Source organism: Triturus cristatus, chromosome 9 (assembly GCF_964204655.1).
Source record: "Triturus cristatus chromosome 9, aTriCri1.1, whole genome shotgun sequence".
NCBI lineage: Eukaryota > Metazoa > Chordata > Amphibia > Caudata > Salamandridae > Triturus > Triturus cristatus.
This window is the reverse complement of record NC_140592.1, coordinates 146,642,402-146,664,184: the sequence shown is the minus strand read 5'-3', so window position 1 is coordinate 146,664,184 and position 21,783 is coordinate 146,642,402. Positions and strand designations below refer to the sequence as shown.

At 46.4% G+C, this 21,783-nt stretch overlaps 1 protein-coding gene across 8 annotated transcripts in view; it reads left to right on the top strand.

The window, feature by feature from the left end:
• Positions 1–21,783, top strand: part of WNK2 (WNK lysine deficient protein kinase 2) — a 647,264-nt gene that overhangs the window by 433,451 nt on the left and 192,030 nt on the right. For all 8 annotated transcript variants that reach the window (XM_085624584.1, XM_085624585.1, XM_085624586.1 and 5 more), the window contains one exon: positions 1,291–1,886. In XM_085624584.1, the coding sequence (XP_085480710.1) occupies positions 1,291–1,886 (596 nt within the window). The remainder of the gene's footprint in view (positions 1–1,290; positions 1,887–21,783) is intronic.

Below are 21,783 nucleotides of genomic sequence, written 5' to 3'. Positions count from 1 at the left end.
GCTGGGGTGCCCATTGTGGACATTTGTAGAGCGGCCACATGGAAGACGCCGCATACCTTCACCAAGCATTACTGCCTGGATGCGGAGATCATGAAGGATGCGTCAGTGGGTCAAGCGGTACTACGTCATCTTTTTAAATAGAGGTGAGCCCTTTCTTTCATCCCACCATCCTGAGTTTATGCACATTTCGCACTATAATGTATGCATTACTTACTCATTGATTTACAGTAGCACTGTTGTTTATCTCAGATAGATGTGGTTATCTAATACCTGTATGTTATCCATATCTTTCGAAATATGCTTTTCACTGCTTGCTACTCTGATTCAGGCATGTGAATCTATGAAAGATACCCTAATACTGGATAAGGAACGTGTTACTTACCTGTAACTGCGGTTATCCAGTATTGGTATCTTTCATAGATTCACATGCAACCCACCCGCCTCCCTTGGAAGGGCTCTCTCGGATCTCTCAGTATACAGCTGCTTAGCACTGTGCTCACGAAAATCTGAGGGACTAGAACTCCTACCAGGAAGGTTCTAGAGGGTGGTGTTAGCTGATTGGCTCTGGCCAAAATCTGGTCCTTTTTACATAAGGACGTGGATAGCTTACTAAGCTAAGGCCTCTGAGGCCTATGGCTGTTTTATGTCTTCTGGACATTACTTTGTTATTTACCGGTGACTCCCATTCCCGACGACTGGGAATGATTCAGGCATGTGAATCTATGAAAGATACCAATACTGGATAACCGCAGTTACAGGTAAGTAACGCGTTCCTTCTTCTGCAAACATGTGGTAGAGAATGATCTTTTTAGAAAATTAAAGATGGGCTTGTGATTTGACAAGCACACCTCTTTAGTCTCATTCTTGAAGGTCCGCCAAAGGTTATGCTAATGCATTCTTGATTAATATCTGAAGTATAACTGTATTTCGCATTGCCTGCAGAGGTTACTTGCATGCTAAAGTGAGACTTACTAAAGATTCCTTGGCTTCTGACAAGAAAAGGTTTCCTTCATTTGTGTAAGGTTTTGTAATGGCTTAGAACAACATTAAGACAGTCAAAACAATTTTGGAACTGCTTTAAGGTCGACAATTCTGTAGTACACCAGACTTATTTCTAGTTGTATGCAGTCTCGTAACTTAGGAAATCTTAAGTAAACCAGGCTCTAACTACTTGGAAGAGCAGCAGACTTTGCTTTGATGAATTTTGCATAAGCTTGGGATTTTATTAAGATATCTTTTTAAACTCTGATAATGAAGTTTGTACATTTAAAAACTAATATGCTTTTGCAGGCTGCTACGTCCACAGCAAAGAAGACTGATCCCATCAAAAGGACAAAGATGAGGATTTCATCAGGGCAAATGGCTGCCTCTTCATGTGGATACTCTGGAAACTCTCCTGGAAAGCAGGCAAGTGGTGCACCATCTAAAACTGTGGGAAGATTTTCTGTGTCTGCCACAGAGGCGGAATCGTCCATAGCTTCTCCGCAAAGTTTGAGATATTCTGCACCCCCTGATGTCTACCTGGGTGATCTTCCTTCCAGTGTTCAAGTATCCGTCCCTCGTGCGCAGACTGCATCACCCATTTGTGGACATGTTTCGAGTGATTCGGAAGGTGGTGGGTCCCTCAAAAATAAAATGAGATACACTAGGACTTCTTTGCCAAGCAAGGGTTCAGCAAATGATTTCATGAAGAAGGCAGCAGCTTTTTTGCATCGATCCAAGCAAAGCAGTATGAAGACGCCTGCTTCTCCTAGTGGCAACGCCATAAAGATTCCTGCTATAAACATTAGCAATTTTCACTCCCAATCTTCATACATGAGCAGCGACAATGACTCGGAGTTTGAGGATGCAGATATGAAGAAGGAGCTGCAGAGTCTCAGAGAAAAGTATGTTTTGGTAAACCTATACTTTTAACATTTTCTGTGAAATCCAGTGAAACAAATTATTATTTTGTACCAGTAGATAAAGAGAAGAAACATGTACATATCCAACATCTAAATAGTTAAGCCATGTTGTTCAACATGTATATGTATATATATATATATATATATATTTCCTTAGAACCAACTGTATACCCTTCTCTTAATTTGTTTTTTACCCAGTTAGCCTGGTGTCCATATTTGCTTATTGACATGGGGTGTAAAGGCTTCTTGGACTTTGCACTACTCAGATGGGAAAATTTGTAAGATATCAACGCCTGAGTAAAAGGTTACAGTAGAACTCCCAGTCTGTGAATACCCTGCAACTTAATAGCTTTCCAGAAACTTTCTCAATTCTGTTTAACCAAAGACCAGTTCTCTTTTTTTCCCCTGCGGATCAGTGTGGACTGGATTATGTTCCTGTCACAATACATTTCCACCCCACAGAGAGCAAACCTGTCTCCCTTCCCCCCCCCCCCCCCCTGAAAAATGAATCTGACTTTATGTAATGTACCTGGTCCCCGTGTAAAGCGCTCCAATTCCCATGGACAGAGTTTGCACTATATAAAACAGTATGTTCAATACAGATATGTTGTGCTGTATGCATTTTTGTACTCACTAACCCACATGCAAACAGCTTTCCTGTGTGTGGAACACCAATTTTGTCAAAAGTGAATGATCTAAAAATTGTTTTATTGGTATTTTGTAGGATCTTTTACAAATTCAGTCTGAAATGGCGATGTGGTGTGGGGCGTTATGGTAGTTATGGTTATCTATAATTTTTAATATACTTTTTCTTTGCTTCTGGTACACTTTCAAATGAACAGAAGGATTCTTGGCACTGTGGCAGGTGGGACTAGGATGGGGAGATGGTGTGAGATGACTTCCTGGAGGATGGCATTCTGGAATGCAATGAGGCTGAGTTCTTGCATAAAGTCAGAAGCAGAAGGTGCTAAAGCCTGTCTTTAGCAAATCCAGAAAATTCTAAATTGGTTATTAGGTTGAAATGTCATGTGTTCTCCTGTTTCTTCTTGTACGCAAGTGACGCGACAAAGGGTAAGGCCACCTTTACAGATTTAAAGAATGGGTGACTGGGGTGGAGTAGTGTTATTGAGTCAGGTTGCTTAAATGGCTGATCAGTGTTTTATGTCACCATTGTGGACACAGCAATGATATTTTTGGAGGTAAAGCGTATATGCAGCATTTTAAGGGTCACTTTAATGGCATTGGCTGAAGACTTGTTCACATTGTTGCACAAGGCTGACTATCCTGAAGATCTTGCCCATATTGTTCCTCAAGATGCTTTGCAGTTAAGTTCTAGAATGTGTGATAGAAGGCCTTCACCTGGTAGACATAGGGCGATCTCATCACAACTCCTGCAATAACGATTATTCATTGCTCTCCTGGCACTATTTACCCACAAGATCTGAGTGCTCTGTTTGTTGGCACAGAATTTGAAAATTAGTTTTAAGATATGGAGATTCTTGAAGTACATTTGCTGAATATTGGTACCTTGTCGTGTAGTGCCCACAAACAAGTCTGTTTATAAAATGTGTATCGTAGCAGTAGAAGGAAGTTAAAATTTACATTTCTATCATTGAATACATACAAGAGATTTTCGAATTAAAAATGTAGTAATGTACATGTCATACGTGGTGAAAAAACTATCGCAATTGTGTGCTTATTTTGGATTGAAGTAGTGGCTATACATGATATAGCACCTGGACTGATAAACAGTATTTAATTTGGGGTGTCAGAAATACACACATACAAATTGTATGTCTCCCTGGGTGCCTCACCGGTTCTGTCTCTATAGGAACATTTTGGGATGTCATTGAAACTACTTTCAGGAGCACATGAACACTGGCTGATGTGGGGATGAAATGTGAAGCAATTAAGTTCATAATGAATGTGTGTCACTTGATCAGACATTTAACCAGCTTGCTCCTGTCATGGAAAGGAGGAGTTAAAACCCTGCACACAAGATTAATGCTTGGTTCACTAAGGGAGTGAGAAAGGTTAACAGAAGCGTTAGGCATTTTGAAGGGCTGTGGAGAAGCTCAGGAAGAGCAGTAGACTGACATGCAGAATTGATGAAAAGGGACTGCATAAAATGATCTGCAGGGATTAAAGTGTTAGTGTTAGAAATGGGGGTCTCTAGTTGGCAGAGGTAGGTACCTTTGTCCAAGTAGGGACCCTTGCTTCTAGTCAGGGTAAGGGGGATACACACTTTAGATAACCCCTGCTCACCCCCTTGGTAGCTTGACACGAGCAGACAGTCTTATTGTTACAAGGAAGAAATGTACATAGGCCGAGTGATGTAGAATAAGATGGATTTATTCATCAAGTTACTTCCTTGCTGGTTGGTTACAGGAAACAAGATAGATACATATTAGGCCCCACCAGAAGCAGCCTCCTTGCTGCTCAGCCTATCCATTCTAACTGACACTCTCGCCAACTCAAACACTCTAAACATTACGATGACTTCACCAATGGCTGAGCAGCAAGGCAGAGGACATCAATAGCGAGGATGCATTAGACAAGCAATACATTACAACACATCTCCCCCTTATAATGGTTATACTATGTTGTATGCAAGATGAAATATACACAAGATGTCCAACAATTTCATAAATATCACATGCCCAGCCCCACTTAGAAAAGATAGGAAAAGGACAAGAAAAGCGTTCCATTTTATAAATCAGTGAGAACACACCCACGTTAACTCACACTAGGGTATTAGACAACCACAAAATAGTGGCAAACCAGAGAAGCTTAACAAAAAGGAGTCTTCTCACATGCAGACCCACAACGCACATTCCAAACACCTCACACGAGGCAGCAACCATTCAGTGGGTATAAACAAAACCGGTAAGTCAGAGAAGCTTCATAAGAAGGAGTCTTCTCACGTGCACACCCTCAACGCACAGTCCAAACACCTCTCATGAGGCAACAATCACTTACAGGGTAACCCCACAACCGGTAAATCAGAGAAGCTCCATACGGAGAAGTCTTTTCACAACGCACAGTCCAAACACCTCTCACGTGGAAACAATTACTCAAACGTAAACCAACACTGATCAGGGACATTCCCTCTATTCCATACAGATTCAAAACAAGGACACAACACTCTCACACCCCCACCCATAGGAAAAGGCCTAGTAGGAAAGCAGAAAAATGGAGCAAACATGTGACAGAAAAACAAGAACATGTAAAATATCGAGCACTTGCTACCAAGAACCAAAATGTCCCCCATTACCACCAGTGAGCAAAATCTCACTCGAGACGACCGTCGCAACAGCTTGAGACCCGCACTTTTGCTTGACGTAAATTCTGCATGCGTGATGCAGTGCTCTAAATCCAGTGTGCTCCATATCCCAATCGGCAGAAGAATATCCATTAAATATGCTGGTGACAGGAGATTCCTTCGATTCCCAGAACAACGTCTCCACACCGCTCTGTTTGTCAAAACATCAGCAATTTCTTCTTTAATCATGCTGGCTCACCATATATCCTCAAAGAAGTTTGTTTCCCAAGGTGTAAGGCGGAAGACAACCGGAACTCAAAAACACTTGGTAGGCAGAAACGTGGTTGGCACATCGGCAGCGTACAATGGCACCTGCAAAGGGGAAAGGAAATCGGTGGCCGCCAACCACAAAATGGCGGCACACTCACAGACACCACGCCGGATGGCTCACGGCGCGTTGCTGAAAACAGGCGTCACTAGGCAGCAAAGAGGATCGCAGGAAGAAGAACGTCATACAGGATTCCCTTAGCCAGCGCGCGGCAGCAATAGACGGTAAGGCTGCACGCATTGAGGGCTCCAGACCAGTTTGAATGGCAGAGGTTCAACTGCCTAGTTTGAAAGGTAGCGGTACAACTGCCCAGGTGCAGTGGCAAACAGTTAAGCATGCAAACAGTTGAAAATAAAGTGCCCCCACTCGCCAGACTTCACACGGCCACAGTCCCTGCCTCTCCAAACATGGGCATTGGCTCACATGAGATGCAGCTCCTCAAAGATCAAGTCGCTCGCCAGACAGCAAAGTGCCCCCACACACCAGACCTCACACGACCATAGTCTCCATTTGTCCAAACATGCAGATGAGGTCACCAATGGTGCTGCTGTTCCCAGAAGTTGTCGTGCCTCAGTATCCTCAATGTCCCAAAGGCTAGACACACTCAACATAACAAGGGTGTCTACACTGTAGAATGTTGGATCTTGTTACTGCCTGCGCACAAAGCACTTCCTGAGCACAGACACACGAGTTGCTTGCAGAAATGAAATGCTGCCCACACTGTAGGAAGAACACACTAGTCCTACAGTAGATACAGACAAAACCTGCTGTCAGACCATGACACTTCTCACGCAGGTTAAAGGTCCAAACAAGGCAGGGAAAACACAGCAGGATGTGCAAACCTACTGTGCCTCTGTGAAACTAGTTGCTGGAGAGACAGTTCAAGGGGCAGAAGTCCTCCAAGTGACAGCAAGGTGACGGCAGGCTCCTCAATGTGAAAAGAAAAACGCCCAGGCTGCAGGCTGTTCAGGTGGTATAGGACACTGCTGGGGCTTACCAGGGCATTTCTTTAGTTTCAGTTGACGAGATTTACAGTCTTTAATAAAGTCCTTAGTTCCGTAGTCCCGGTCTTCCTTCCTCAAAGCGTAGGTTTGTTTAAGATTGTCGCCAGTGTTACAGAATAAGATAGTAGATTTATTCATCAAGTTACTTCCTTGTTGGTTGGTTACAGGAAACAAGATAGATACATTCTAGGCCCCACCAGGAGCAGCCTCCTTGCTGCTCAGCCCTTCCATTCTAACTGACACTCCAAACATTCTGATGACATCACCAATGGCTGAGCAGCAAGGCAGAGGACATCAATAGGGAGGATGCATTAAACAGGTGTAAAGTATTTGTACCAACACTCACAATAATACAGTGTAAACGCCACAAACGGACACCACACCAGTTTAGAAAAATAAAGTATCTTTATCTTAACTAAACAAGACCAAAACGATATCATTCACGTATTCAGAGAAAAATGTCTTTCAAAACGGATGTTACCAAAAATCAACTGGTAGACTCTGTAGTTCTTCAGGCAAATGCAATGTCACAAGTTCAAATCCCCTTTGGCACCGACATATGGTGCTACTGAGGTTACTGGACCTTTCACCGCTCTAAGACTGGCTCCGCGGTCACCTTCCGTTCAAGTATGGGCCGTTTGGGTCACCAGGAGAGGAGGCCCCATTGTTAGATGGCAGTCAGAGCAGTCCCTTGCAGACCCTCAACCCGCCCCAGGCAGAGACGCATGCAGCGGCTCAGGACTTCGGTCCGAGCGTTACCTGGGTGTTGCTCTTTTCTTCCTCTCGCAGCTGACGTCCTGCTGGGTAGTTCCAACTGCAGCAGCTGATCGATGCAGGGGAATCCCGGTTGCCAGGCAACGCCTCTTACCTGCTCAGGTTACGGTGCTGCTCCTTCCCTTGCACGGTCTTGGGCAGTCGACTCGTGGCGGTGATGGGCACGCAGCACTTTCGTAGTTCACAGCTCGGGCGGCGGTGGTGAAAAGCACGCAGCTCTTTGTTGATCACGCTACAGGTCACAGTGCAGGCAGGGCTGTATACAGACACACGTACACAGCGCAAACTTCACAACGGTCTCAGTGCAGGTAGAGCAGTGGGCAGACACGCACACAGCGCCGCCGAGACGTTTTTTGGAAACTTTTATGTCCCTGTGTTTCCTCAATAGGAGGCCAGCTCACACTGGCCCTTGGAGACTCCTCTTCAAGCAGAGGGTGGACCCAGCACACAGCGAAGTCCATTGTCCTTTCCTCCGCAGCAACAGAAAACTGCAGGCCAGCCCCAGACACACAGCAACGGTAGCGTTTCTCTTCAGTCTCTTTAGCTGTCCTCTTCGGTAAAGGTTCCTCTTGATCACAAAGTAGTCTAAAATTCAGGGGTTGATACTTATACCCAAAAATTTCTTTGATCCCTTTGTACAAGGGGCTCTGAACCCAGTCCAAACCAGTTCTGGGGGCACTCTGCCAGTGCACAACATCTTCCTTTGTTAGTGTGGGCCAGGGTCTTCAGACACACCACAGGGGGCGGAGCCAGCATTGTAGAAGGCAGACACAGCCCTATTCAGGTACAGGTGCTACTCCTCCCACTACTCCCAATGCAGATAGGCCTATTCAGCCTAGTGCTGACTCACCCAGACTCCTGGAGCCACAATACCTCACCAGCCCCTGTCACTCTTAAAGTCAGACAGTCAATCCACAACCAGGCAGAGGCACACAGAAAGGTTGAACAAGAAAAATAGCCACTTTCTAAAAGTGCTATTTTCAAACACAGAATTTAATAAGCGTTGAAAATGCAATAGGTCTCGCCTTTGATTAAGTTAAAACCATTTGCTTTGCTAATGATATTGTATAGCAAAGCAAATGGCTTTAACCTAATAAAAGGCGAGACCTATTGCATTTTCAATGCTTGTTTTTTCTACAGGTGCCATTACTTCCTAGTGTTTCTATATGTGCCATTACTTCCTGGTGTTGCTACGGGTGCCATTAGTTCCTAGTGTTTCTCATGTTCCATTACTTTCTAGTTTTTCTACAGGTAGCATTTATTTCCACAGGCTCCAGCATTACCTCACAGTATTTCTGCAAGTAGCAGTATTACCGTCAATCTACATGTATGCTGCACAGTCGCCTCCTTGCGTTTCTCCATGTACTATTACTTTCTAGTGTTTCTACAGGTACCACTATTTCTCCCTGCGGGGTACAGAATTACTTCCTAGTGTTTCTCAGGTACCATGTATTTCCACAGGCTGCAGCATTGCTACTTAGTATTTCTACAAGCCTTCACATTGCCTGCCAGTATCTCTATAGTTTAGGTGCCGTATTTCCCCTGAATGTTTAATAGGGAAGTATTAATAACACATAACCATACAGATTATATACCTACTCGATAGCAGGCAGTTCACCAGAAGGTGCACTCTGGGTGAAGGCATCTTACCCTGTGCTTGAAATGGGAAAATAGAAGTGCAGGTACTCTGTAGCAGAGTACCTGCTTGTTTCTGAGAAGTGCTGGTACTCTCCAATTAAAAGTATAGCTAGCATTTCTCTTGAGAAGTGCAGGTACTCTCACTCTCAAAATAAAAAAGTGCTGGCTCTCCGTATTGGACAGTACAGGCCTATTTAAAGCACTGATCTTACCTCTAAAATAAGATTTCAGAAATCCTTCCGGGTAGTGACCTCATCCAGGTTCAAGGGCCCCATTGCATTCTGAAAATTAAACAAGAAATATTGTTTTAGTGGGTTGTCTTCTCTGTGACGTCATCTGTTGCACAGCGCCTCTCACACACTGAAGAGCTCAGAGTAGGTGGGTGCCCTTTTCTTCTCCCACGCCCTTGTCATCAGAGTGAGGGGTATGTTTTGCTGCGGAATATAGCATTGGCGTTTGTTTAGCAACGTGCACCAAACTTACCTTTGAATTTGTTTTGGCGGCTATTTTTGAAAGGGATGGAGAGAGTCTGGATACATACTGTCCAGAAATCGAATCTCTTAATTAAAACAGGTTATTATTGCACAGTTTGAGGGCGTGCATTAGTCATCCTGGCAGGAGTTTCATGTATTTATATTTGCAGCTTTATATAACGTGGACTTGTCCTAACGGCGTTACAGCACCTTCCATCAGAACCAGAATGGGAGAAGTTAAGTGATTTCCCCGGAATCACAGGTTGATAAGTTGTGGCCGGGATTCTGACCTGGTTCGCAACTCCAAAGTGGGCAGCTCTAGCCGCTAGGCCGCAGGTAGCCCATCCAAGCTTTAATCTGAGACCATCGGATCTCTGCAGTAAGAGCATTAACCGAAGCGTTATCTTACCTCAATGGAAAGAAGTGACTGAGGTGGACAGTGGCCCAGATCAGAGAGCGCGCAGAGTTCAGGCCCTTAGGTATACACTCTGCCCCACCCACAGGCTGAATCAGTTTCCGCTAGGGGGTCGCTCTTTACCACGGCCGAGCCCAGTGCCGTGTGGCCAGTCGTTCAGTGTCTGTGACTCACACTGACCATCAGTGAGAGACAGTGACTCACTCTCTTGCCCCTCCTGACTTCCTCTGACCTACCGCAAGCACGACCAATCAATCTCTTAGGAGGAGACGAAAACACGCCGGTGACAACTGGTGTCCACATAGTGTACAGAGAGACCAATACTGCCACCTCTACAAAAATTACAATGGAGGCACTGGGTTTTACTGTAAAAGACTGACCCGCCACAGATGGCTACCAGATCACAGCAGGGGCCATTACACCTTAAAAGACAGAGGCTTCATTACATGCTCACCGGGTCCCACTGACTCCGTGAGAGACAACCCTCAACAAGTGCAAGACCATGATGCACCTAAAAACAAGTGTGGCCCGTCCTGGGACGGACAGAAGATGTGCACGCGGGGACTGCCTTTACTGGCGGCAAAAAAAAGTCCCCTGTGTATCACGCCGCCAGTAAAGCATCCAAACCCCACATGCGCATCTTCTGTCTTCCCACGTGCACGCTTTGAAATCGTATTGATTCAAAAAGGCCCTCGTCCTGGCCGAGAATAGCACGTGTGCGCTGCTAACGCCAGACGAGACCTGACAACCATCCTTCCTAAAAGATGTTATTAAATTCTGAGTTCAGGGATACCAGACTCCAATTTTCTATCTTACTCCCATGGGATGATATGCTTGTAAAGCATTCCCCATTCTGTCCTATGGGCAAGATAGCCTTTTGTCACAATTAAATGAGATGCGTAGTCCAGAGATGTATATTAGAATCACACCTTTATTCTTCAGACAGGATCCAAGTTATGTCTCATGCTATGCCTCATACTATGCCCCACCAGGAACAGCCTCCTTGCCGCTCAGCCCTTCCACCCCAACTGATCTCTTCTTCCACTCAAACACTCAACTTTCTGATGACATCCCATAGACTGAGCAGCAAGGCGAAGGGCAACAGAGAGGATGCATTAATCACTTACTAGATTATAACACATCCCCCTCATCAGAATTGTAAAAATACAAGCATGCGAGATCATTGTACATACTTGCAATATGACTAGTTATAAATAAAATGTGCGGAGGTGGACATACACACATACAAAAAGTCAACGAGGTTCAAGAATAACACAAAGCTTCAAGACGTAACACTATCCAGGTAATTTTGCAAACCCTAACCACAGGGTAATAGAAATACCTCAACCATAAACAAGAGTAAATCCAGAGAAGCTAAAAAGCATTCTCTTCTTCCCAAACAAGGGTAAATCCAGAGAAGCTAAAAAGCATTCTCTTCTTCCCAAAACAAGGGTAAATTCAGAGAAGCTAAAAAGGAATTAGTCTACTCATGTGCGCACCTGTAACACACAGTCCAACACCTCACACGAGGTAACAACCAAACAGAGGGTATAACCAGGAAACGTTGTGTCCGCATTGGTGGCAGTTTGAAGGCAGAGGGCAGTAGGCATCCAGAGTAAACAGCATAGAACGTCTGAGGGGAACCACAATGACATCATGGAAACAGGCTCGTGAAAGTAAGAGCGCGCTATTCGTGACACGCGCACCGATTTTAAACGACAATGTTGCAGTTAAACTGCCAACCGAGTGCCAATGTTGAATGTAAAATAATCACAAATATTAACTTACTTGGGCAAATGTCACAAAAGAAGCAGTGAGCTGAATCCAAACAGAGTGATGGGGAGACACAGTCCAAGTAGTAACACCGCAAAGCACTGCAAAATGACCCAGAAAGCAGCTGTATAAAACAAGCAGTGGTTGTAGATCCAGTTAAGCTGAAGTGGACACAACAGAGTCCAGAACACTCTGTTAGAGTCACAGCAAGCAAAATCCCAGGGTTACGAACAAAGAAAATGCAGCACAGCATGGTAGACAGCAGAACAGAAAAAACGCTTTTCCAAAGTGACTGCACAGGCAACAAGGCAAAGACAGTTCATCCAAATCAGGAGGGCAGAATTCCACCAAGACAGGCAGGCAGTGGACAGCAGGCAGGCAGGTAGGAACTGGCACCTTAGATCACTGGTAAAACGTTCCTAAAATCCAACAGGTAGCAGGAACCAACCCAAATCCAAATCCACACTAGTACACGCAAATAATGTCCAGGTTACAGATAATGTTCTCTGTCAACATGTTACAGGACACGAACAGTTCAGCAAAGATAGTCCGGCTTCAAGACCATGAAGTAAAGTCTAAGACAAACTGGCACTTACTAGTTGGGGCGACAGATTAAATGGTCATTGGTGAGGCATTAGGGGTGCCAGGTTTGTTCAAATCCACAGGTTGTAGTTTCTTCAGTTTTTAAAGTCCAATCTCCATTGAAGTACCACGCAGGTTCTTTAAAATCGTCACCAGTGTTACAATTAAATGAAAGATACGTAGTCCAGAGATGTATATTAGGATCACAGCTTTATTCTTCAGATAGGATCCAAGTTATGTCTCATGCTATGCCTCATACTATGCCCCACCAGGAGCAGCCTCCTTGCCGCTCAGCCCTTCCACACCAACTGATCTCTTCTTCCACTCAAACACTCTCAACATTCTGATGACATCACATAGACTGAGCAGCAAGGTAAGGAGCAACAACGGAGAGGATGCATTACTCACTTACTAGATTATAACCCCTTTCATTAATGAAAAACGAAATTGGCAGTATTTCACTATCAGGACATGTTACCCAACACAGTACATGTCCTACCTTTCACATACACTGCACTCTGCTCAGGGGGGTACCTTGGTCCTTCCATAGGGGTGTCCTATGTGCAAGGAAAGGGAAGGGTAGGGCCTGGCAAGCGGGTGCACTTTCCAGGTCGACATTGCAGTTAACAAGCCGTGTCCAGGCACTGCGGTGGCAGGCCTGAGATCTCTTTTCTGGGCTACGCATGTGGGTGGCACAATCAGCACTGCAGGCCCACGGGTAGCATTTGGTTGACCAGCCCTAGCACACGTGGTGCACTTAACTAGCGACCTACTAGTAAACCAAATATGCCAAGCAGGGAGAACCAATCTTATTCACACTTTAGACGGGGAGCACTTGCACTCTGACACTGATCCGCAGTGGCAAAGTGCCCAAAGCATCTAAACCTGCAAAACGAAATCCAGCACCGCATCAAAAACACGGGAGGTAGAGGCATAAAGTCAGGGAAAAGCACGTCAAGGATGCCAGGTCTAACAGTTAGTATGCCAAGACAATTGAGGAGGCGCAGAATACTACTTCTGGCTTACAATGGTACAATAACCTGACCAATCCAGTGTCCTTGCACCTGACCATTGTATAGTTGCTTCTAATGACCATAGCAACCAGTTTTAAAGCTAAAATTATTACCTGCCATTCAATCAGGACACAGGCTGGATAGTTGAGAAGGGGCACAATAAGGTTTTTCCAATCAAGTCGGTATTAGTATAGTGCAACACTGTCACCACCTCAAATCTACTCTTAAAGCATCTTAAAACTTCCTCTAATGTAGTTCTTTCCCATGTCTTGTTGTTTTATTGTCAGAGCATATGTATATCTATTTGGTATCTCTTTTCCAGGCATTAGCACAATTACATTGCCTACATAATCTCAAATTATTCTGGAACTATCCAGTCTATAGAATTTTTTTGTGGGAAAGACATGGATCAGAAAACACCAACGAAAACAAACAATATAGAGAGAGAATGGATGGAAATCAGAAAGTAGAGACAAAATAAAGCAATGAAAAACAATGAACTACAGAATAAGACAGAGTTCTGACATGCAGATGTTTGTCGATGGGTATATATCAAATTGGCCTGAATGCGTTCTTTCTGGATCATTCGAGAATTTAAACAAAACTGCACAATCTTAAGTTCCACTTTAGTGGATCCGTGTGTATTCAGGTATACTCTTTGTCCACATAAACCATCCACTACATCTGATACTTCTGGATTCATTTATTTCAAAGTCCACACATCCCAATTTCCAGCTGGTGAATGAGCCTCATTGTAAGTCCCTCCATGACTCCTGCATACCAGAATGCCAGCCTCCAGGAAGCCATCTCACACTGTCTCCCCATCCAATTCCACCCGCCTTAGTGCCAAGAATCCTGCTGTTCATTTGAAAGTGTAACAGAAGTAAAGGGAAAAGTATATTAAAAATTATAGATAACCATAACTACCATAACGCTCCACACCACACTAAATTGACACTTAAATCTGAACAGACTTAAGCCTCCTTTCCTCCTAGATGTACACTCCCCTTGAATCGGAGAGGCCCTCTCTCTTCCTTCAATTATTTTCCTCCTAGACCCATCCCCGTTTTTCCTACTAAACTTAGCTTTTATCTGTCTTCTACTGTATTATGTGCATCAGCTCCTTGGTTCAGGGTCATGATAAACATAGAAGTAAGACTACCATTGCCTGTTTTTTTCTTTTAGTCATTTCATCTTTTTTAAACTAGTTTTCCTAATAATTTTTCTTACTATTCCTAATTTTGTAGAAATTGGAAGATTACATTTTTAATACCCATGTAGACGATATGTGAGACAAATTCTGGTCCTGCATATTTTTTCCATAAAAATTATTTTATTGTCATGGAAGAGGTATTTAGCCATTATGGTGTAGTGTTTCATCAGACCGCCAGACTTTTTGAGTTTTTGATCTATGACTGAATGCCATACAGCTTCCTAATGACAACCCTAGTCTTTCAATGGAATATGAAGTTCCACTTTCAAAATATTTTGCAGTCCACGTCACTTTGGAAAGAATTTTACGCTCAGGCTGTCTCTGCAATGATCACACATTGTCAGTTTGATAAACATGAATACTTCTTTCAAAACCCAGTTTCTAATGTTTTTTATTTTTATATATATTTTAATGATGGATACTTCGAACTGCAGAATCCTCACCTTTAGAATATTCGTAGATGCCATACTGGATTCAGTGATTTTATTTTTTTCATTTTTCTCCCCAGTAGATGATCCCATATAGCTCTGCGTTGACATGAGACAACCCCAAAATTGAGGGAGAAGAGATGCATTGATTCCAGTTCTTTTCTTTCTGTGCCCTTCAATGTAGATCTGGAGCTGCACGCCCAACTTTCAGTTTCCAACAAATCCAACTTTTATTGTATTAAAGTGTGCCAGGAAAAATGTTTCCTCTGGAAATGACAAGCTGTTCCATGAACGCAGAAAACGGGTTTTGATCACGGACCCGCACATTTGTGTGCCTATGGTGCTTGGGCTTTGGCCGCAACTTGAAGTGTGTAGTAAGTTCAGCTTCATCGACCTGAAGGCAATGAAGGGGCGAGATGCAAAGCTTTGTGTCGCCTTGCATATGGAGTTGCGGGGCTGTTTTCAATGGCAGTCATGATGCCTGTCCCACGTAAAATCCCACTCCTGCTTAGTGTTTGGTAACTCGAAGTAAAAAATATGACATAAGCTCGAAGGGTACAGCATCTTACGATTCTAAGCTGGTCCCACATTTGGTCCAGACACACCCTGATTTCCCTAAGCCATCTTAGACTCTGAAGCAAATTGTGACCTTCCAGGGTACCATGTTAAACATTTTACAGATGCTACCTCCTCACTAATGTGTGCCTTATGGTCCCACTGACGGCAGGGTCTCCCAGTTGGCTCTCTGAAAGTGGGATTTCCCCTGATGCTGACTGCTGGATTGGTTGTGGTCCCTGGGCCCATTCCAAAGTCAGTCACAGGGTCCACGCCTGTTCCTTTCATTCTGGCTTAGGTGCCAGATCCAATCACACTGCTGGTCTCCAAATCCGAGCTGAGGCTTATGCCACACTATGAATTAATAAGGCACAACTAGTGGTTATGCAGGTAAAGTCTCAGCCCCACCATTGATGCTAGTACTAATTGAGGATACAAGCCTTCTTCAGCTCAAATTCCAATGCGGTCGATTGCATACCCAATGAACCTCACAACGTCGATGACAAGGAGGCAAACAATCTGCTCACCTCCGTATTGCATTGATGTAGGACTGTATTTAGACTTGCTGAATGCCAATATGCTAGATGCTGCACCAGAGAAAGAGATGGACTTAGCACTTGCTCCACCAGTAGAAGGAAGTGCCTCTTTTGATGTAGTAGTGTGAAGAGCAGCAGAATAGCTGCAATTACCTACTTTGGAAACCAAAGCAAATTGATTGACTCAAATTCCTCTGCTTGGTCCAACTTCACCCGAGTCACCAGTACCATTTAAAGAGACCCTTACAGATGCTGTCATGGCCACTTGATCTAAGTTATGTTCACCCACTCTGGTCAGCTGACCTGTGGCTAAACGTCATAGACCACTCCCCAGTGACCAGGGCTTTTTGATGAAACACCCAATGCCTGAAAGCCTTGTGGAAGACGCGTCTACAAATGAAGTCAGTCCAAATGCTTTTCCTTTAAGTCCTCCATATAGTCAAAACATATCAATGCTTTTCACAAAATGTTTTCTTATATATAGCCTGGCTTTACTCTTTAAATGCGATCTATCTTCTGTGCAGGTACAACAATGCCTTATTGGACATGGCCTGTTGGATCTTGCTGGTTGTTTTGAGAAGACCTCAGGAACTCACTAGCCCCAGTGTTCTAAGACAGAGCAAAGTATGTTTTGCTTGCAGGCCATGTAAACCTCCCACTGCACCGGCAAGCTGCCTGGATGCCATCAACTGGATTTTTAGGAGGTGTCGAATGGACAACACAACTGCCAAGTAACACTTTAAAAAGTAGGGTGGAGTCCTGGGTCTTATGTGGGGAGGCTGTATGCCCAGGGCCGGACTGGCATAAGGGACATCTGGCATTTCCCTGGGGGGGCTGGAAGGGTGGGGGCCAGTTGTGGAGCAGTGGGGGCTGTTTTTGTTACTGAGCGACGGTTTTGCAGCAGTGCTGCAATATCGGGACCCAGTAACAAAAGCAGCAGTGCTGGGGGCCAGTTTAGTTAAGCAGCAGTACTTCACACTAGCACCCTCTACCACTCCCCACTCCGGGGCCAGTCCGATAGAATTATCAGGGTTGCTTTGTGTTCTCTATCCAGCCCTGTGTCTTTGGAGGTGGCTGGACTAGCATAATAGCTTTCTGGTAGCTAACCAGCTAGCGCGGTTTCTGAATGCCAAGGCAGATGAGCTGAGCAGATGGCTGGTGGACCACTAGTGTCTTCTCCATCCAGAGGATGTACAAGGCATCTTTGGTCAATTAGTGTGCTCTGGCTAGATCTCTCTGCCACCATCAATAATGTGCGATGTCAAGGCTTCTGTGCTCTGAAGATTACTCTAAAAAGGTAGTTGGGCGAGGCAGCCCATCTACAATAGGGAACTTGTCTCCTGTAAGAATTCCTTCCACTCCTGCCTCGAGCGAGGAAAAATCGCTCCCAAGTCATCTTAATAGCCTCAAACTGGGAAAATTAAAGTGTGGTACTCAAAGCTCCTTAGAGTGAACATTTAACCTCCAATATGGCTACCCCTGCAGGTGGTCCTTTTTTCTCAAACAGGGGAGGGTCCTGTATTCAAATCTCCTCAACCGTGCACCTCCATGCATAGAGATTGACTGATGATAGTTTAAGTCTTTAGACTTGCTGCCTGAAGGGGTAGATATCTATCTTGTAGTCCAACACCCATCCATGGTGTGATGTATTGTTGTTGGCCCAGCACAGTTTTGTGGTGGTCACAGTGAAAGGTTACTTGGAACTTTTGACCTTTTTATGTTTTGTCTGATCAACCATCTCTTGAAATCACAAACCCTCTCTTGAAACTGTTGGTTATGATGAGTTTTCTGAGGGGCCTGATTCATATGTTCCATACAAAACAGTTTGTCATACCCGAGTGGTGCCTAAATCTAGTCCTACATCCAGCATGTGTGGTTTTAGACATATATGCTCTGCATACTACTGCCATTCAGTGCTGGAAACGTATCTTTGCCCAAAAAAATTCTTCAACAAGACCGGTTGAGATTTCTCCTTTGGTCCACAATGCGCCAGGACACAGCTTCACATCAGATTGTTTCCTTCTGCCATCAGGTTCGGACCTCTGGGTCCAATGTATTCTTCTGGATTCTTTGGGACCAGCCTTCAAGTGTTCCATCCCAACAACATCGAAAACAACTGCTGCTTATCTAATGCCCAGTCGGAGGATTTTCTACAACGCTTAAGATCTTTCCTTCAAGACGCTTTGTCAATGACTCTCTGACCACAATTGACTCTCCCACCTACCAACATAGACAGGACTTCGATACTGCTGGTTCTCATACTGAGTGACTGTGTTTTGGATGGCTGGGTGGTATTTTGGCGCAGACACCTTTTCAGTTTTGACCTAACTGCAAAGCCATGGTTGGTCCATCACAGTTTGTGCAACCTCTGTCAGTTGCCAGAGCTTTACAAGGCTGTCTGATTCAGTCTCTCTTTGCAAAAAGACACTCCTTAATCGACAAAAGTATGGGGCACACTATAGGATGCAGCAACAAGCCTCTCAAACTCCTGACATCTTCGAATAAGGAGGCTTGTTCGAACCAGAGGAGGAAGCTGGCTCATAAGGCCTTCAGCCACCCAGGGCAGTGACAGCCTGAGATAGTGTCCTCAAAAGGCTCCGATGTCAATCAAGAGGAGCCTGTGTCAACAGCCCTGAAGCCAATAGTGACTGAAGACCAGGTCCACAGCTAGGGTCCCAGTAGCACAGCAGGGTCCATCTTCTCAACCCTATAAGCATCCCCAGATGTAGGCAGAGCCCATCCAAAGGGAGTTGGACATTAAGCCCAGAGTCCAGCCTCAAGAGGCACCAATCCTTATGTCCAGATCAGCCAGCAGACACAGCTTGATCTACAGATCTTCCTTTGATGCCAAGTGAGCCTCCACCAAAAGGTGCTGAACCATGCTGCTTGTCGATGCCCCCTCAGCATTAAACACCCAGGTTCACAGATAAAATAAACACTGAAAGACCCACCCAGATCCTCATCGACACTGGCACTGATATCAGTCACCACTGAAGAAGCTAGATGGAACTGCCAGAGGTCCTTGAAAGGAGGCAAAAGATGACATTTATCCACCCCTCTACTGGGAAGATGCTTGCCACGTCTCCAGCTTCCACCCTTTACCATCCTCCTGAAGATGGAAATTTTCTTTCAATAAGGAAGAGTCACCATTTTAGTCTTCTAGATCTCTAGCTAAGGGACGTGCCTAAAAGCTCATCAGTCAACACTCCCTGCTGATTGGCATTCCCCGTCTCCACTGCCGCTTGTAAGCCCTTGCACACCTCCACAGCTTCACTCTCTTCAATACACTCCTGAATCCTTCCACTCTGATTCAGATCCCTGCTCTCCTCACCACCCTCAGTACCCATACATCTGAAAGAAACACGTTAGATTCCTCACCTTAGAATATCTCCGGGCGTCAGGCTGGATCCGGAAAGATTTTTCATCAGCAATACCCTTGCGCGTCGCTAGGTGCCGTCTGCGGCTCCGCGTGCGTCGCTAGCTTCGTGTGCCAGGATGACGTCGTCGGAGTACTTAGACGCCGCCCTCGCGCGCTGATGTCAGTTCTTCTTTTTTCCGCGCCAGACAGCGCCGATCCGGGAAGAACATACCCTTAAGTCACCTTTTGACTAAACTTTTTGACTATTTTGGTCTCTGTCGACTCTACTCTGGTGCCGGTAGGATGTCTGGTTTCAAGCCCTGTGACTCCTGTAACCGACTGATGTCGGTTACGGACCACCACCACCGCCGGTGCCTTTACTGCCTTGGGGCCAACCACGAATCCGCGTCGTGCCTCGACTGCCGGGCCCTGACTTCGAAGGCTAGGCGGGAGCATTCCCGCAAGCTCTTGGAGTACCGGCAGTCGGCTCCGCGCCGTTCACGGTCCCGGTTGAGGAGGAAGTCGTGGGACCGGTCGCGGAGCCGCAGTCATCACCCCCACTCGTCTGGTTCCAAGTCTTCGGGTAAGTCGAAGCATAGTAAGTCCAAGAGGCGATTCGGACTCCCCTCGCTGGTCGCGCGACTCGGCTGAGGGTTCGGGTGGTACCACCCACGCGGCTCCGTCTGAGCCGCAGGAGTCGCGTCCGTCCCCATACCCGCTGGTCCCTGGGACCGACGCGACTCCGGCGGAGGTCAGTGCCTTCCTCTCGGCCCTGAGGGGCCTGGCTCCGCCGTCGACGCCTGCCGGCGTGCCTTCGGGCCCTGCGGGCTCGACTGGGAGACCTAGCGAGCCGGCGGCCCTGGCGCCGGCGCCGACTTCGGTCCCGACGCCGCAGGTCCCCGTGCCGGTCGACCTCACGACCCCTCCGCCGGCACAGACTCCAGTACAACCTCTGGCGCTGCCTTTGGATGACGCCGTTCCCTGGTTCAGTCCCGGTACGGGCCCGGCGTTGGAGTGGCACCGCCCAGCACCGCGGCCGCGTCCGCCGCCGATGGGTGGCAATTTCATCTTCTGCCCGGCTCCGATCATTCCACCTGTCTACCAGGAATCGGATGACGGTGACGACTGCGAGGGGTCTGAGGACCCTCTGGCCCAACAGGGCCAGTTATCACAGGACTGGGCAGATGAGCTGGGGGATGCCAGTGACCTCCCCTGACACTGGCTTCATCTCTCCTCTGACCGTGGCTTCGGAGGAAGGTGCTGCATTTTCTGTGGTGCTGTGCAAGGCGGCCAAAGCCTTTGGGCTGGAGCTGCCTGCTGTACCCGTGAGGACGAACATACTCACAGAAGTGCTTCAACCGTCAGCAAGCTCCTCGGAGCCTCTGCTGCGGTTCAATGAGGCACTCAGTGACGTTCTGAAGGGCACCTGGTCCAAGCTCTCCACAGTTCCTCCTGTGGACCGGAACGTGGCCCGGCGCCACCGCCCTGCACCGGGCAACCCCAGTTTTCTGTCCCAACACCCCACGCCCAAGAGCCTGGTTATCCAGGCCTCTACCTCCCAGACCTCCTTCCCGTCCGCTCCCCCGGATCGGAAATCCAAAAGGCTAGAGCAGTTTGGGAAGAAGCTGTTCTCCTCTCTGTTTGGGGTTGCGGTCTATCAACACCTCCTGCCTTTTGGACCGTTACTCCCACTCCCTGTGGGATACGGTGGAGGACGTGCTGCCTCAGTGTCCGGAGGAGGCCTAGACCCGGCTCGCGCAGGCTCTTGCCGATGGGCGGGATGACTGGGTGTGAGTGCTTGATTGGCTCTGATGCTCCGTCCATCACCACCCCCGTTTGTACCGCTTTGCTCGCCATAACTTGGCAGGGTATGCTCAGACGTGAGTCCATTGCTCACTTTGCCACTGGATTCAAGCAAGCCTGGCTGAAGACGGCTGAAATGTCAGAAACCGGTCCTAGGAAGCTTGTTTCCGATCCAGGGAAGGCATGGCTTGGCAGTTCGGGCTGGACTGTTCCCATGAGGCACAGGGTCAGACTGATTTGCATATGGCCATGTCTGAACTGGGGTGGCAGAGTGGGCTAAAGAACGGTGATTGATCAAACCCAGATCTGTTGACTGGGTGTGAGTGTTTGATTGGTTCTGATGCTCCGTCCATCACTACCCCCTTTTGTACCGCTTTGCTCGCCATAAGTTGGCAGGGTATGCTCAGACGCGAGTCCCTTGCTCACTTTGCCACTGGATTCAAGCAAGCCTGGCTGAAGATGGCTGAAATGCCAGAAACCAGTCCTAGGAAGCTTGTTTCCGGTCCAGGGAAGGCATGGCTTGGCAGTTCGGGCTGGACTGTTCCCATGAGGCACAGGGTCAGACTGATTTGCATATGGCCATGTCTGAACTGGAGTGAATCAAAACCAGATCTGTTGACTGGGTGTGAGTGTTTGATTGGTTCTGATGCTCCATCCATCACCACCCCCTTTTGTACCGACGGGCGGGATGCAGCACGGCATGCCATCAGATGTGGATTGGACA